The sequence below is a fragment of the Dasypus novemcinctus genome, chromosome 7 (genome assembly GCF_030445035.2).
Source record: "Dasypus novemcinctus isolate mDasNov1 chromosome 7, mDasNov1.1.hap2, whole genome shotgun sequence".
NCBI lineage: Eukaryota > Metazoa > Chordata > Mammalia > Cingulata > Dasypodidae > Dasypus > Dasypus novemcinctus.
Window position 1 is genome coordinate 21,439 of NC_080679.1, and position 18,726 is coordinate 40,164.

At 48.1% G+C, this 18,726-nt stretch overlaps 1 protein-coding gene across 1 annotated transcript; it reads left to right on the top strand.

Annotated features, from left to right (window-relative positions):
* Positions 1-211: 211 nt before the first annotated feature.
* LOC131279083 (uncharacterized) lies at positions 212-9,644 on the top strand. Its single transcript, XM_058299664.2, has 8 exons — positions 212-2,053; positions 2,464-2,686; positions 4,142-4,341; positions 4,752-4,974; positions 6,430-6,629; positions 7,040-7,262; positions 8,718-8,818; positions 9,203-9,644. Exons 1-8 carry the CDS (start codon positions 1,927-1,929, stop codon positions 9,625-9,627), a joined length of 1,722 nt encoding a protein of 573 aa, XP_058155647.2. The 5' UTR covers positions 212-1,926; the 3' UTR covers positions 9,628-9,644.
* The last annotated feature ends 9,082 nt before the right edge of the window (positions 9,645-18,726 follow it).

Sequence of the window (18,726 nt, forward strand, 5' to 3'; positions counted from 1 at the left end):
GGTGGGGAACCCTCGTCCTCTTCAAATTCCAGTGTCCGTTCTATGGCCTGCTCCATGGGCAGTGGTGTCTCCTTCTCCAAACACCGCAGAGGGCAAAGCGGCACCTATAGAGCCGGAGCCCCTGGGGCTTTGGCACCATCTTGGTGCTAACTGCCTACTCCATGGCTATTTCTAGGGTCTGCCCTTTACCTGGCCAGAGCTCTGTGAGCCTTGGAGGGCAATCCTGATGGAGCTGAGGAGGACATCCTCTGGAAGCAGATTGTCATCACTGCCCCCTGCACAGAGGACAACCTCGGGCCCGACCACCTGGGCGAGGAGTTCCCATTCTCCTCTGGGCTTGGAATGCACGACCATACCGTGAGGCCCACACAACTCGTCCTGCACAGGCTCCTCACCGGGTGAGAACCAGGCCCCTTCCACATCCATGACTCACTCCACATTTCTTGTTCACTGGGTCCGTCAACTCCCTTCTCGCATCTCTCCTCGTCCGTCAGGTGGTAGGAGTGAGGGGACACACACCACGGGTTCCTATGCAGAACCTAAGCACATTAGCTAGGGATAGTTGAAACCAGGTCTGATGGGCTGACCGAGGCCCAGGGGCTTATCAGATTGTTTTCTTCCCTCTGCTGGGGAGCGTCTGTCACAGCCTTCAACACCCTCTCGGAAGGGACACGACTCTTTCCCATGTTGAAAGAATGTGGAGAAATCCGTCCCGGAGGTCCCATCTGAATTCCTAGGAGAGCAGCGTTCTCTGGGCTTTCAGAGGGTTGTCCAGACCCACTGTGACATGGGGAAAAGTGATCGTGGAGCACAACTGACAAATAGATTCTGCCTACCTATATGTGGAGGGACATTGACAGATTTAGCTTCGCTGGAGGAATGAAGCAGAAAAATTGTCTGCCCCCTGAGCATGCACTCCCGTAGGGCGTCAGAAGCTACACTTGATCTCATGAGCATGGGGGTCCACAGCAAGTTGGTGTGATGGTCACGGCTCTCTCTGGGTATGGGCAAGTCCTCCTGGTTTGTCAAGGAGATGAAAACACTGGGCACCCCTTAACAATGTGAGTGGCCCATAGGTCAGAACAAAGGGCTCCAAACTCCACAGCTGAGTCGGAAATGTGCAGTGCCTGTAGAGGTGGAGGGGTAGAGGGGTCTACTCATGTGTCACAAAGATGTGACATTTTCCCTGCTTGGTTTCATCTAACCCACTTAAACCATAGCAATCACCGGATCCATGGTCCTAGGGAAGAAGAAGTGTTGAGCAAACTGCTAATCTCTCTGCCTGGATGGTCTGGTGAGGGAGTTGAGCTGTCTAGGCAAGGTGGGACAAGGCAGTGCCCCTGGTAAGAAAGAAATGGTAGGAAAGGGAGGAGACACACAGAGGCCTGCTTGAATAGGCCAGGTCTTGCTCCCTCGGCCTCAGGCTGAGGTACAGTTAGGACCTGGAAAGGGGGGCAGCAGTTCCCCATTCAGCAGGCATTTCAGAGCGGCTCGATTTTGGTGCAGTGCATTGACTGAAGCAGTCGCTGCTTTTCCCTGCCTTTCTGGGAACTATTTTCTCCTCTGTTGGGGGCCGGGAAGAGTGACAGAAATGCATCTAGGTCCCTGATGTAGGCAAGATACATTCAAATACCACACTTAAGCCTCCTACGGCTGACAAGAGCCCTGAGTCCCCAGCTATGGGACAGTCAGCCACTGCCCAGTCTGACAGTGTTTGTGGACTGGCTGCAGGACATGGGATGGGCAGGGCCATAGACAGCAACTCTCCTGAAACACACACACGGTTCCCTTCAGAGGCAATGTGGCTGGCAAGGGAAGGCCTCTCTGATCTGCGGTCTACTCTCCTCTCACAGTGCCTTCGACCATCCGTGCCAGAACTTCGGGGGCCATCCTCGTGGGAACTTTCTCCATCTCCAGGATGCACTGATGCTCCAGGGACCCATGTCGTACGTGCATGTGCAGATGACTTCTGTGACACTGAAATGGCAGTCATGTCCTGCCCATGCCCCACTTGGGGGCCATGAATGCAGCGAGGCCGAGCCTGAGCCCGGAGGTGAGGACGTATGGAGTGGATGCCTGTCAGCCTGAACAGACAGCATGGGAGGTTACCCCAGGCAGGGTTTCCAGGGCTGGGATGGTCCGGGAGTAAGAGAGACTTCCGATGAGGCATCAGGTGAACCACTACTTCGGAAAGTTTCCTGGTTTGGATGTGGGAGGTTTAGGTTTTTGGCATCTGATAGAATTGGGGCTATTTTCTGCCTTTAAAAGACACGTGGAAAAGATACCTGGGTGGGGAACCCTTGTCCTCTTCAAATTCCAGTGTCCGTTCTATGGCCTGCTCCATGGGCAGTGGTGTCTCCTTCTCCAAACACCGCAGAGGGCAAAGCGGCACCTATAGAGCCGGAGCCCCTGGGGCTTTGGCACCATCTTGGTGCTAACTGCCTACTCCATGGCTATTTCTAGGGTCTGCCCTTTACCTGGCCAGAGCTCTGCGAGCCTTGGAGGGCAATCCTGATGGAGCTGAGGAGGACATCCTCTGGAAGCAGATTGTCATCACTGCCCCCTGCACAGAGGACAACCTCGGGCCCGACCACCTGGGCGAGGAGTTCCCATTCTCCTCTGGGCTTGGAATGCACGACCATACCGTGAGGCCCACACAACTCGTCCTGCACAGGCTCCTCACCGGGTGAGAACCAGGCCCCTTCCACATCCATGACTCACTCCACATTTCTTGTTCACTGGGTCCGTCAACTCCCTTCTCGCATCTCTCCTCGTCCGTCAGGTGGTAGGAGTGAGGGGACACACACCACGGGTTCCTATGCAGAACCTAAGCACATTAGCTAGGGATAGTTGAAACCAGGTCTGATGGGCTGACCGAGGCCCAGGGGCTCATCAGATTGTTTTCTTCCCTCTGCTGGGGAGCGTCTGTCACAGCCTTCAACACCCTCTCGGAAGGGACACGACTCTTTCCCATGTTGAAAGAATGTGGAGAAATCCGTCCCGGAGGTCCCATCTGAATTCCTAGGAGAGCAGCGTTCTCTGGGCTTTCAGAGGGTTGTCCAGACCCACTGTGACATGGGGAAAAGTGATCGTGGAGCACAACTGACAAATAGATTCTGCCTACCTATATGTGGAGGGACATTGACAGATTTAGCTTCGCTGGAGGAATGAAGCAGAAAAATTGTCTGCCCCCTGAGCATGCACTCCCGTAGGGCGTCAGAAGCTACACTTGATCTCATGAGCATGGGGGTCCACAGCAAGTTGGTGTGATGGTCACGGCTCTCTCTGGGTATGGGCAAGTCCTCCTGGTTTGTCAAGGAGATGAAAACACTGGGCACCCCTTAACAATGTGAGTGGCCCATAGGTCAGAACAAAGGGCTCCAAACTCCACAGCTGAGTCGGAAATGTGCAGTGCCTGTAGAGGTGGAGGGGTAGAGGGGTCTACTCATGTGTCACAAAGATGTGACATTTTCCCTGCTTGGTTTCATCTAACCCACTTAAACCATAGCAATCACCGGATCCATGGTCCTAGGGAAGAAGAAGTGTTGAGCAAACTGCTAATCTCTCTGCCTGGATGGTCTGGTGAGGGAGTTGAGCTGTCTAGGCAAGGTGGGACAAGGCAGTGCCCCTGGTAAGAAAGAAATGGTGGGAAAGGGAGGAGACACACAGAGGCCTGCTTGAATAGGCCAGGTCTTGCTCCCTCGGCCTCAGGCTGAGGTACAGTTAGGACCTGGAAAGGGGGGCAGCAGTTCCCCATTCAGCAGGCATTTCAGAGCGGCTCGATTTTGGTGCAGTGCATTGACTGAAGCAGTCGCTGCTTTTCCCTGCCTTTCTGGGAACTATTTTCTCCTCTGTTGGGGGCCGGGAAGAGTGACAGAAATGCATCTAGGTCCCTGATGTAGGCAAGATACATTCAAATACCACACTTAAGCCTCCTACGGCTGACAAGAGCCCTGAGTCCCCAGCTATGGGACAGTCAGCCACTGCCCAGTCTGACAGTGTTTGTGGACTGGCTGCAGGACATGGGATGGGCATGGCCATAGACAGCAACTCTCCTGAAACACACACACGGTTCCCTTCAGAGGCAATGTGGCTGGCAAGGGAAGGCCTCTCTGATCTGCGGTCTACTCTCCTCTCACAGTGCCTTCGACCATCCGTGCCAGAACTTTGGGGGCCATCCTCGTGGGAACTTTCTCCATCTCCAGGATGCACTGATGCTCCAGGGACCCATGTCGTACGTGCATGTGCAGATGACTTCTGTGACACTGAAATGGCAGTCATGTCCTGCCCATGCCCCACTTGGGGGCCATGAATGCAGCGAGCCCGAGCCTGAGCCCGGAGGTGAGGACGTATGGAGTGGATGCCTGTCAGCCTGAACAGACAGCATGGGAGGTTACCCCAGGCAGGGTTTCCAGGGCTGGGATGGTCCGGGAGTAAGAGAGACTTCCGATGAGGCATCAGGTGAACCACTACTTCGGAAAGTTTCCTGGTTTGGATGTGGGAGGTTTAGGTTTTTGGCATCTGATAGAATTGGGGCTATTTTCTGCCTTTAAAAGACACGTGGAAAAGATACCTGGGTGGGGAACCCTCGTCCTCTTCAAATTCCAGTGTCCGTTCTATGGCCTGCTCCATGGGCAGTGGTGTCTCCTTCTCCAAACACCGCAGAGGGCAAAGCGGCACCTATAGAGCCGGAGCCCCTGGGGCTTTGGCACCATCTTGGTGCTAACTGCCTACTCCATGGCTATTTCTAGGGTCTGCCCTTTACCTGGCCAGAGCTCTGCGAGCCTTGGAGGGCAATCCTGATGGAGCTGAGGAGGACATCCTCTGGAAGCAGATTGTCATCACTGCCCCCTGCACAGAGGACAACCTCGGGCCCGACCACCTGGGCGAGGAGTTCCCATTCTCCTCTGGGCTTGGAATGCACGACCATACCGTGAGGCCCACACAACTCGTCCTGCACAGGCTCCTCACCGGGTGAGAACCAGGCCCCTTCCACATCCATGACTCACTCCACATTTCTTGTTCACGGGGTCCGTCAACTCCCTTCTCGCATCTCTCCTCGTCCGTCAGGTGGTAGGAGTGAGGGGACACACACCACGGGTTCCTATGCAGAACCTAAGCACATTAGCTAGGGATAGTTGAAACCAGGTCTGATGGGCTGACCGAGGCCCAGGGGCTTATCAGATTGTTTTCTTCCCTCTGCTGGGGAGCGTCTGTCACAGCCTTCAACACCCTCTCGGAAGGGACACGACTCTTTCCCATGTTGAAAGAATGTGGAGAAATCCGTCCCGGAGGTCCCATCTGAATTCGTAGGAGAGCAGCGTTCTCTGGGCTTTCAGAGGGTTGTCCAGACCCACTGTGACATGGGGAAAAGTGATCGTGGAGCACAACTGACAAATAGATTCTGCCTACCTATATGTGGAGGGACATTGACAGATTTAGCTTCGCTGGAGGAATGAAGCAGAAAAATTGTCTGCCCCCTGAGCATGCACTCCCGTAGGGCGTCAGAAGCTACACTTGATCTCATGAGCATGGGGGTCCACAGCAAGTTGGTGTGATGGTCACGGCTCTCTCTGGGTATGGGCAAGTCCTCCTGGTTTGTCAAGGAGATGAAAACACTGGGCACCCCTTAACAATGTGAGTGGCCCATAGGTCAGAACAAAGGGCTCCAAACTCCACAGCTGAGTCGGAAATGTGCAGTGCCTGTAGAGGTGGAGGGGTAGAGGGGTCTACTCATGTGTCACAAAGATGTGACATTTTCCCTGCTTGGTTTCATCTAACCCACTTAAACCATAGCAATCACCGGATCCATGGTCCTAGGGAAGAAGAAGTGTTGAGCAAACTGCTAATCTCTCTGCCTGGATGGTCTGGTGAGGGAGTTGAGCTGTCTAGGCAAGGTGGGACAAGGCAGTGCCCCTGGTAAGAAAGAAATGGTAGGAAAGGGAGGAGACACACAGAGGCCTGCTTGAATAGGCCAGGTCTTGCTCCCTCGGCCTCAGGCTGAGGTACAGTTAGGACCTGGAAAGGGGGGCAGCAGTTCCCCATTCAGCAGGCATTTCAGAGCGGCTCGATTTTGGTGCAGTGCATTGACTGAAGCAGTCGCTGCTTTTCCCTGCCTTTCTGGGAACTATTTTCTCCTCTGTTGGGGGCCGGGAAGAGTGACAGAAATGCATCTAGGTCCCTGATGTAGGCAAGATACATTCAAATACCACACTTAAGCCTCCTACGGCTGACAAGAGCCCTGAGTCCCCAGCTATGGGACAGTCAGCCACTGCCCAGTCTGACAGTGTTTGTGGACTGGCTGCAGGACATGGGATGGGCAGGGCCATAGACAGCAACTCTCCTGAAACACACACACGGTTCCCTTCAGAGGCAATGTGGCTGGCAAGGGAAGGCCTCTCTGATCTGCGGTCTACTCTCCTCTCACAGTGCCTTCGACCATCCGTGCCAGAACTTCGGGGGCCATCCTCGTGGGAACTTTCTCCATCTCCAGGATGCACTGATGCTCCAGGGACCCATGTCGTACGTGCATGTGCAGATGACTTCTGTGACACTGAAATGGCAGTCATGTCCTGCCCATGCCCCACTTGGGGGCCATGAATGCAGCGAGCCCGAGCCTGAGCCCGGAGGTGAGGACGTATGGAGTGGATGCCTGTCAGCCTGAACAGACAGCATGGGAGGTTACCCCAGGCAGGGTTTCCAGGGCTGGGATGGTCCGGGAGTAAGAGAGACTTCCGATGAGGCATCAGGTGAACCACTACTTCGGAAAGTTTCCTGGTTTGGATGTGGGAGGTTTAGGTTTTTGGCATCTGATAGAATTGGGGCTATTTTCTGCCTTTAAAAGACACGTGGAAAAGATACCTGGGTGGGGAACCCTCGTCCTCTTCAAATTCCAGTGTCCGTTCTATGGCCTGCTCCATGGGCAGTGGTGTCTCCTTCTCCAAACACCGCAGAGGGCAAAGCGGCACCTATAGAGCCGGAGCCCCTGGGGCTTTGGCACCATCTTGGTGCTAACTGCCTACTCCATGGCTATTTCTAGGGTCTGCCCTTTACCTGGCCAGAGCTCTGCGAGCCTTGGAGGGCAATCCTGATGGAGCTGAGGAGGACATCCTCTGGAAGCAGATTGTCATCACTGCCCCCTGCACAGAGGACAACCTCGGGCCCGACCACCTGGGCGAGGAGTTCCCATTCTCCTCTGGGCTTGGAATGCACGACCATACCGTGAGGCCCACACAACTCGTCCTGCACAGGCTCCTCACCGGGTGAGAACCAGGCCCCTTCCACATCCATGACTCACTCCACATTTCTTGTTCACGGGGTCCGTCAACTCCCTTCTCGCATCTCTCCTCGTCCGTCAGGTGGTAGGAGTGAGGGGACACACACCACGGGTTCCTATGCAGAACCTAAGCACATTAGCTAGGGATAGTTGAAACCAGGTCTGATGGGCTGACCGAGGCCCAGGGGCTTATCAGATTGTTTTCTTCCCTCTGCTGGGGAGCGTCTGTCACAGCCTTCAACACCCTCTCGGAAGGGACACGACTCTTTCCCATGTTGAAAGAATGTGGAGAAATCCGTCCCGGAGGTCCCATCTGAATTCCTAGGAGAGCAGCGTTCTCTGGGCTTTCAGAGGGTTGTCCAGACCCACTGTGACATGGGGAAAAGTGATCTTGGAGCACAACTGACAAATAGATTCTGCCTACCTATATGTGGAGGGACATTGACAGATTTAGCTTCGCTGGAGGAATGAAGCAGAAAAATTGTCTGCCTCCTGAGCATGCACTCCCGTAGGGCGTCAGAAGCTACACTTGATCTCATGAGCATGGGGGTCCACAGCAAGTTGGTGTGATGGTCACGGCTCTCTCTGGGTATGGGCAAGTCCTCCTGGTTTGTCAAGGAGATGAAAACACTGGGCACCCCTTAACAATGTGAGTGGCCCATAGGTCAGAACAAAGGGCTCCAAACTCCACAGCTGAGTCGGAAATGTGCAGTGCCTGTAGAGGTGGAGGGGTAGAGGGGTCTACTCATGTGTCACAAAGATGTGACATTTTCCCTGCTTGGTTTCATCTAACCCACTTAAACCATAGCAATCACCGGATCCATGGTCCTAGGGAAGAAGAAGTGTTGAGCAAACTGCTAATCTCTCTGCCTGGATGGTCTGGTGAGGGAGTTGAGCTGTCTAGGCAAGGTGGGACAAGGCAGTGCCCCTGGTAAGAAAGAAATGGTAGGAAAGGGAGGAGACACACAGAGGCCTGCTTGAATAGGCCAGGTCTTGCTCCCTCGGCCTCAGGCTGAGGTACAGTTAGGACCTGGAAAGGGGGGCAGCAGTTCCCCATTCAGCAGGCATTTCAGAGCGGCTCGATTTTGGTGCAGTGCATTGACTGAAGCAGTCGCTGCTTTTCCCTGCCTTTCTGGGAACTATTTTCTCCTCTGTTGGGGGCCGGGAAGAGTGACAGAAATGCATCTAGGTCCCTGATGTAGGCAAGATACATTCAAATACCACACTTAAGCCTCCTACGGCTGACAAGAGCCCTGAGTCCCCAGCTATGGGACAGTCAGCCACTGCCCAGTCTGACAGTGTTTGTGGACTGGCTGCAGGACATGGGATGGGCATGGCCATAGACAGCAACTCTCCTGAAACACACACACGGTTCCCTTCAGAGGCAATGTGGCTGGCAAGGGAAGGCCTCTCTGATCTGCGGTCTACTCTCCTCTCACAGTGCCTTCGACCATCCGTGCCAGAACTTCGGGGGCCATTCTCGTGCTAAGTTTCCCCAGTGCCTGGACCCGTTGATACTCCAGGGCCTGAACACTTTCATGGGTATGAAATGATTTCCTTGAATTTCAGAGCTGCTACCACCCTGCCCCTCCCCAGCTTGAGTTTAAGGAATCCATGGAGTACTATCCAGAGGTCCAGATTTATGTGTGTCAGTTCCTGTGAACCTGAGCTGATGCCATTTGTTTAATGTATGCATGATTTCCTCATCTGGGGCTGTCCAAGAGCAAAAGCACCTCAAGAGTGGCCATCAGTTCTCTCATTACATAGAAGAGTTCCCTTGGTTGAGTGTGGTGGGTTTCTGTTTTTTACATCTGTATAGCTTGCAGTTATTGTCTGTTCCTACATGACACCAAAATCCTGTCATGCTAGAGAGCCCTTCTCCTCTTCAAACCTCACTGCCATCTCCATTGTCTGTGTCTATCCTAGCTCCAGCTCCTGCTACAGCACCTGCACAGGATGGTCTGGAGCCGCTTCCATTTTCAGATATTAGACTAGGTTTGGAGTTTGAAGAAGCATCATGGTGCATTCGTGGAACTCCAACCCTGAGTTTTCACTTCGTGCCTGTATCTGAGATGTTGGCATGTATACCATTATGGCCAGAGGTTGAGCTGGATACAGCACCATTCCCGGCTCCCACATCACAGTTCCCAGGAGAGCCCTCTAAGGAGCAGGAAAAATCCCTGCCAGAAGACCAGGGCTTAGCCGTATGTCTCTATCTTGGGCCTGCTCAAGAAAAAGAGCCATCTTTCCCCCCTCCTGAGCAGGTCATTTTATTCTTTGTTATCACATTTTCCCTTATGTTCTTTATTTTTCATTGTCATATTTACTTTTTCTTTTTAGGTATGTATTAAATTAATATTTATTATTACCCTGTTGTGGTGTGCAAATCGTTGTCCTAAGTACATTTATTGTTGAGCAACCATCCTCACTTTGTGGTCCAGAACCTATCTTCACCCCAAACTAGAAGCTCAGGCTCCTGACATCCCCTCCCCTTTTGGCTTCATTTGCATGACGAGTTCCACAGGTCTGCTTCTCTCCTTGTATCTCCTTGCCCTGGGTGCTGCATTCAGGATGTGGAGCATCTTAGGACCTGGCCCAGAGTTGAACTTGGTCAGGGAGCCTTTCTCATTATTTGACAGGCAGGGACACTGCAGCTCAAGGAGGTAATGAGATCAGCTGGAATGTCGTGGAACAGGGACTGGTACTCTAACCAGGGCACAGAGCATAGCAAGCTGCCTTTTTTCTTAGTCTTCTTTTTGTAGCTGGGACCCTCCCATTTTCTGCTCCTTCCAAGTGCTCATCCCACACACCTTTTCCACTTCTGGCAGTGTCTGTTCAGGAGAGACTATGGCATCGTTGACAACATATGTCCATATAATCATGCTTGTGGTGGCGATCATCCCTGTGACATCCTAAAAATTACCCACCTGATTTCCATCCACTAAGTAGGCCAGGTGGGCATTTAGGAGCATGGGGATCACTTAGGTGGAGACCTGGTTCCTTGTGAGGATTTCAGCAGGAAAAGCCCAATTTGGTTCGGTGCTCACTGGGCTGCCTATCCTAGAGAATAGGTCTAGAGGGAGCCTACTGGGGGAGATTCTAAGTCTTTGGGGAAGACACCAGGCCTCCCAAAGAAACTGGGATTCTTAGGTGTGGGCAAGGAAAAGGCACTGGCCTTATTTAGTGTTTTACGATGTGTGACTCCAGTTGCTTCTTTGTGGGGTGGAAAGGAAAGTGCTGGGGTGGGGACCTCCAGGGAGTCTCTGGCTTCTCCCCGGGCCCACAAGCCTGTGGGTAAGAGGACACAGTATTGTGCCTTGGTGTGACACCCAGGCCTCCAAACCCTGCTCCCTGGGCTGGGCTGCCATGGGCAGGAAATGCACCACCCAGGGAAGAGATCTTGGGCATAGCCCAGCTCTGAGCTGAAGGTGATGCACTCGACACCTGAAGTTTTCTGTGTAGCTTCTTTAGCCCAGGTCTCTCACATCACATCCTCAGACACTGGGGGCTTTCCCACATTCCACTTAGGCTGGGGTGCTGGCTGAGGAGGGGCCCTGTGGGGACATATCACTGTGCTGTAGAAGCCACTGCAAACATAGCAACCAAAACATCATTTTCCAAAGCTGGCTCTGTCTTCTCCTGCTGCTTTTCTGGGGTGGTGCCGGATGTGTGGGGAGGAGACCTGCTCCCACATCCAGTGGCTTCATTCAGCAAGTGTTTGTTTTGAAAGCCCCTGCCTGGCACTATTCTAGGGACTAGGAATAGAGCAAGGAAGGGAGCCTCCAGAGATCCTTTTCCCCCTGAAGCTCATTTTGTCTTTGGCTTTCTGTTGTCACTTCTTAGTATGTCCTGTTATTTGAACCTTTAATGTACCCTTCCTAATCTTCATGTCTATACTCTTCTCAAGTCTGTTCTCTCACCCTCTTTTCTTTTTTTTCCCAGGCTGCAGCACTCTCTTAATATCTCTGGTAATTCTGGTCTTTTGGTAAGGTGGTCTCTCAGTTTTTCTTTCTCTGTGAAGACTTTAAACTCACCCTCATTTTTGAAGGACAGTTTTGCCTGATACAGATTTCTTGGCTGTCAGTTTTTCTCTTCCAGTACCTTAAATATTTCAAACCATTTTCTTCTCGTTTCCACGGTTTCTGATGAAACTTTGGTATTTAATCTTACTGAGACTCCCTTCTATGTGATACTTTCATTTTCTCTTGCTGCCTTCAGAATTCTCTTTATCTCAGATATTTGTCATTCTGAATTGTAGGTGTCTTGGAGTAGGTACATTTGGATTTATTTTTTTAAGGGGCACTGTTATTTTGGATATTGACAGTTATGTCATTCATAAGGGTTGGGAAGCTTTTGGTCATGATTTCTTCAGATATTTCTGCTCCTTTCCCATTCTCTTCTCCTTCTGGGACATGGATAACTTACATGTTTGTGTGTTTTGCATTGTCATTCAACTCCCTGAGACCCTGTTTCATTTTTTCTATTCTTGTCCCTTTCTGTTCTCCTGTCTTTTGCAGTTCCATTTGTTCTGTCCCTGAAATCGCTAATTCTATCTTCAAGCACTTCAACTTGGCTGTGTGTCTCTAATGTATTTCTCTTTAAGATTTATTTTACTTATTTCTCTCCCTTACTACCCCCCACTGTTGTCTGCTCTCTGTGTCCATTTGCTGTGTGTTCCTATGTGTCTGCTTGCATTCCTGGTGGCACCAGAGGTCTGTGTCTCTTTTAAAAAAACACAAAAAAACCTTCCCAGCTGATGGACAAGAGTATGTGAAGTGTCTGCAAGGAAGGCTGGGGCAGGGAATCAAGGATGGATTTTAACCACATTTAAGACTGGGAGCTTAGAAGAGGACCTCTCAATTTTCATCAGACTTCATCAAATCAAACGAGGTACGTACATGTGGGATTCTGTGCAAAGCTTTCACAAGAGTCCCAGAATTATGGGAGCTGCCCACTGGCAAGGCCATTATAGGACAATGAACGGTCCCTGAGGGGTCATCTCAGTGAATGAGTTCATACCCAAGTCCACCCTCGTGTTGGCTAAACTTGTGCCTAGTGTACAGTGGATGGTCCTTTAGGAAAGCAACTTTCCAAGGGGAAATGGAAGAAAAAAAGATGAAATCTGTGATGGAGATGGATGCACTAGTCCAACAGTAGGGTCAGCTCCACACATCCAAGCAATCACAAGGATGGGTAGAAACCTTCACAACTTCCAATAAAAATGTTTTATATCAATGTACTTCTTAAGTCAGCATCGAATGTTCTCTCCTGGGACAGCACGCATGCTGGAGGGAAGGGAGGTTGTCCCACATAGCTAAGCATCTGCATTGTTGGGAACAGTGAGGAATATGGTCCAGAGCAGGGTCAGGATCCACAGCTTGGAAAATGGCTGGTAGATGGTCTTTCCAGCAGATAAGATGGGAGAGAGATACTATGGAAGTGTGTGTGGGCAAGAGGGGTTGTTGCAGAGAGTTTCTGTTCAGCAAAAGGGAAAAGCAAGCACCTGAACTCAAAGGGGTTTCAGGCCCATTGCCTGGAATGTGCACTGGGTAATCCAGCTAACAGGGATGGAAAGCTCAGTTCCAGTAATGAGAGGACCAGGTCAAGGGCAATAGGCCAGGAGAGTCCGAAGGCCAGGACAAGTGGGAGCTAATCCTCCTGAGTACCCAGGCAGAAGGTCTCCGGAGAGAGGGTGGGGGCCAGAGGCCAGTGAAAGTGTGCCCTGTGGGATCTCCAGGGTCCTAGAGAAGTCTTAAGGTACTTATGTGCTGCTGTCTGACCTCGTTATGTTTAAACATGACATGTGTTAATACCTGGCAACTGATGGAACACTCAGGTTGGGATGGCCTGGTCCAATTTCCCAACCTCGGCCTCTCACCAGGAAGGAATAACAGCTGAGGAACATGGGGTAGAGGATAGTGGTCCCCATGGAATATATAATCATCGATAATTAATCCAATCCTACCATTTTATGGGACCTTAAAGTCCACCTTGGTGAGGAGCCCCAGATCTATGGGTCCCCACAGTCAGTGACTGAATGAGCAGACTGGACATGGGCAAGAAGCAGAAAAATCCACCTTTTCTACCTCAGCTATGGTTCTGATTATACAGGACTTCAATTGAGCAGAGCTTTAAATAAATTTGTAACCAACAATAGTAATTCTATTGAAATGAGAAGTGCTCATTTTCAAAATTTTCAAAGAAATGTGTTAATAAAGTGTCTGCTATCTGTTTAGGTATAAAGCAATCATCTCTTACTGCCTCTCTATTATCCCTCACTGGTCTGTCAAAAGGGATAGGAATTTAATGATTGAACTGCCACCTGACCATGCCCACTTGTGGTTTTGCTCTCCAGCAATAGAACCTCCACCTGGGATGAGCTCTGAGCATCAACGCCAGATGTGATCCCAGGACCTCCTGGGCAGCTTCCACACAATTGGCAAGACCAGCCTTCCCCAGGGCAGGGTCATCCAGGGTTAGTCGCCAGGACACATAAGGAAATCCTTCATGACCCTGGACTTGGCAGTCATTTCACAGACATGACACCCAAAGGAACAACACCAAAAAGCAAAAACAGATAAAATGGACTTTGCCAGAATTAAAAACAACTTTTTAAAATCAAAGGACATTATCAGGAAACTGACAAGGCTTCTTAAAGAATGGGAGATATTAAACCTGAAAGGTGATTAATATCAGGAATACATAAATAATACATTCATCTATGCAAGAAAATATTGAAAAATACAATTTAAAATGGGAAAACATCTTAAATAGTCATTTCTCCACTGAAAGCTTTCAAAGAAGCACATGAATAGATGCTCAATAGAGATCGTCATTAGGGAAATGCCACTCACAGCCACTGTGAGGCCCCCCCTCACTCTCACTAGATGGCTCCTACTTTTAAAAATGCATGGGCTGGGTACTGTCCATCACGATCTTCTTGTTAGTTGTACTGCATGAGTCCCATGAGCTGGAGAGTAGATGTGGCCAACTCTGCTGAGATTCAGGGCTCAACAGGCACATGGCAAATAAGCATTAGCAGAGATTTGGAGAAACTCAAACCCTCACACTTTGTTGCTAGTCATGCGCAGCCTCTTGAAAATTAATCCCCTGGGACTCCAGAAAGTCATGTATAGAATTAACATATGAACCAACATTCCCACTTCTACGTGTAGATTCCCAAAAATCGAAAGCAAGGACTCAAGTAGATATTTATACATCATTGTTCACAGCAACATTTCTCAATAGTCAGAGAGGAATCTAAGTGACCATCAAACAGATGAAAGGATAGAAAAAATGTGCTTCATGCATACAATGGAATATTATCCAGTCAATAAGAGATAAAGTTGTGATACATTCCACAACATGAATGAACCTTGAAGACAACATCTTGAGTGGAATAAGACAATGCAAGGATATTTAGGCTACCACTTAGAGGAAATACCCAAATAAAGGAAACGGATGGAGATAGAAAATAGACTACAGGTTACCAGGATCATGAGTGGTACCAGAATAGAGAATCGTGGCTTATTAAGTTCAGATTTTCTTTTGGTATGCTGAAAGGTCCAATATGAATGTGGTGATGGTATGACCTCAGTGTGAATGCAATTAATGTCACTGAATTATACACTTGAAAGTTGTTAAAATAGGATGTTTACATTCTATAAACATCACTACAATAAAAGGCCCGGTATTAGTCATGCATATCTGGGAAAAGAGAACTCACAGAGGATATCTGTGAATATTCAAAGATTTTGTAAAATTGTCTCATGTGACTGTGGGTATGCACAATATGCTTAAAAGCAAGACAACAAACTCTGAGCATCTGAGGACATAATATTGGCAGAGTCCATATCCAATTAAATATTATTGGACATATGAAGAACACTAAAATCTATTAGCCATGACTAGGAGAAAGTTGTGAATAGAAAGTCACAGAAAATTCAAAGATGATGAATTTAGCAAAGACTGTAAACGTGCTGTTGTAAGTATACCCAAAGAATTAAATGAAAAGATGAACAAAACAATTGGAGAAACTGAAGGATTAAAAAATAGAAAGAAATTGAACTTTAACATATTAGGATCTGAAATAAAAAGGTATTGATTGGGAGAAACATCAGATCAGATACTGCACAAGAGGAAATAGTAATCAAAGATGGAAAAGTAGAAAATATTCAAACTCAAGATCACACAGGCAAAAAAAGATGGAAAAAATCATTGGAGCCTCCGTGAACACAACATTAAGATACTTAATATGGAAAACAAACTTCAAGAAGAATGTATTTGACAGGCAGAGAAAATATATTCTGGCCAACAATTTCATATTTCTTGAGCACTCTAAAGACATAGATCCACAGAGCTCAACACTCCCGGAACAGTATATAAAAAATAAAATTGTAACAGCACACATTACATTCAAATAATGGAAATCTGTGATAATTTTTAAGAGTCTGGAAGTAACCAGAGGAGAAAGACGTACGTATTATGTATGCGGAAAAGAGAAAATTATTTTGAATACCTCATCAGAAACTATGCAAGCCAGAAGACAATGGAAGGACAGTTTTAAAAAGTTTGAAAAAATACAAAGCCAGAAATGTGAGATCTATACCCAGCAAAAATATCTTTAACAGTGGTTCACCAGAATGTACTTGCCAGGTGCAGTGGATGTGCCACAATGATGGAAGTGTTTGCTAATGTGGGAGGGGTGGCATGGGTGGGGTGGGGGGTATATAGGGACCTCATATTTTTTGAATGGAACATTTAAAAGAAAATAAGGAAAAAAAATAAAATAAAGGGAAAATAAGTTCTATTTATTTGCCAGTAGACCTGTACTATAAGATGTCTTAAAAGTTCCTCAAGGAGAATAAAAATTACACCAAACAAATGTGATAGGCAGGGCCGGAGCCTCAACGGTCTTCCAACTCCTACCCTCTGGTTTATTGGACTTACCCCAGCCAGCTAACAGGGAGGTGAAGAAGGTCAACCACCACACCAGGGAGCCAAGAGTGCCTACAACTGCAAACAGGAGAATTGCATCCATCATCTTAGTGGAATCGAAGCACCCTCTCAATATAGAGGTGGACTGAATGTAACCATCCCAGGGTCCACAGAATGGAGGAGTAGAATATAGATTAGAGTGAACTTACTGATACTCTGTTCTGGAACTAATGTGATTAGTAATGGAAGTAAACGTAGCACTGAGATGGAGAAAGTGGCCATGGTAGTACTGAGGGTGGGAATGGGAAGAAGAGATGTGATGTGGGAGCATTTTCAGGACTTGGAGGTGTCCTGGGTGGTACTGCAGGGACAGTTTCTGTACATTGTATGTCTTCCCATGGCCCATTGGGTGGACTAGGGGAGAGTGTAAACTATAATGTGGACCACTGACCACGTGGTGCAGCAGTGCTCAGAAATGTATTCACCAAGTGAAATGAAGGTTCCATGATGATGGAGGAGGTTGTGGTTATGGGAGGAGTGGGGTGAGGGTCTGGGGGGTGTATGGGGACTCATATTTTTACTGTAACATTAAAAATAAATAAATTATTTAATTTTAAAAAATTACACCAAATGGCAATTGGTATTTACACAAAAGAATAAGTAGAGTCACAAATGGCAAATAAAAAACGGTTTTTATTTGCATCTTTCATTATTTAAAGATAACTTGAAACCAGTTTGAAATATTTTAAGAGTTAATTATGATCTAGGTCATAACTACTTAGTAAATTGCATAAAATAAGGCAATGTGAAATCAATGTGGTTGCCCCATTTGTTGGGTACAGCAAGTTCGCTCACTGTGAAATGCAAATTCTCATCTTTCCTCTGATTTTTTCTGACACTTTATGACTAAAGATGCCTTTTGCTGTCCCAGTATTAGGGTGTAATTCACCTTAGAATACCTCAGCACACACACCATGTTTCTATGACACAGAAAATAAGGAACCCCCTAAGTACAGTGAGCATCTACTCAGAAAATCCATCTTCCAGAGATGGTAACCTCAAGCTGTTCTGTTAATTTTTTCACCAGTCAACAATAGCCTCCACCAATAAGCACTATGAATGTTCCTGAAAAGAGTGGGACAACAGCAGCTTGTTAGAATAACTGAAGTTAGAGTACTAGCATCCAAGATTCTGAGATTGGCTGGAGCAATTTAGAGCCCTGCCCTACCCATCACTCCCCCCCAACATGCACCCCTAAGGGGTGCCAGAGGCCTAGCGCTAAAACAGCACGGTGCCCACCACTGGGCAGGAAGAGTATCAGCCTGGGACCCATCACAACCACCTCGGGGAGCCGGCAAGAGGTGGCTGCCCCACCTCAAAAGACAGGGCTTGGCTTCATCAAGCTTACAGAACAGGCTATGGGCAATATTTTGTACCTGACTGCTAATAACAAATTTTTAATAAATATCTGTATGTACGGCAGAATATGGACAGAGATTTATTTTCACCATTAAAAACTGTGGGGAAACAGCAGACCAATATCTACCTAAAACTCGGAATCTACCAGTGTCCAAGAGAAAGAACAATTGTGGATAACGACTTGGCCTGGATCAGATCCCAACAACCCATTATGGTTAAAGATTTGTCACTTTCTCCTTTTGGGTCTATCAGTTTGGAAGACTTAAGAAATACTGGTAGGTGCATGCAAGTTTTTGATTGTTAAGCTTTTTATACCTATCAATAAAGACCACTGTTCTTTGTCCCTTTTAAGGCTTTCACCTTATTTCTATTTTGCTTGATAGATACAACAGGTACATAATTACGTATGTCAGAGTACTTGCACGGTATGGTTTTCTGTCTCACTGTTTTCTTTGATTGGTTTCTCTTATAAAATACATGAAATATACAAGATTAGAGAAAAGCATAATGAACACCCACAAAGCCTTATAAAATCTGAAGATTATGCCTTATTTCCTTCAGAATTTACATCCTTGGCCATATTCTTAGCATCTCTGGAAAAGAAAACAGTACCAGTGTTTAGTACCAGTACCAGTGTTTAAGAAACAGAAATGTTTCCCAGATCCTCTAGAAGTGACTAAGCAATACCTTTGACTCCCCAAAGGCCTACCAGCCTCAGCTGTGTACCCCTGCCCCATCCCCACTCAGGTCCCCAAGTCTGGGGCCACTCTGATGCTAAGCTGCCCACACTTCCACACTTCTAATGCCTCAGTCTCCCCAGTGTTCCCGGGGGAAGCCCAAACCCCTAATAAGTGCTTTAGGACCTTCCAAAACTGGCTCTTGCTCACCTTATATGTTTCCAAGAATATATATTATATATATAAACCATGTTTTATTTACTTATCCATTGTCCTACTGATGGACATCTGAGTTGTTTTTAACTATAGGTTACCTATGTAAATAAAGCTCCTACACAACTCATTTTGTGGACATGTACAATCAATTCTCTAGGGTACTGGGGAAATTTCATAAGCTCAAAATGTGTTGTCATTTTC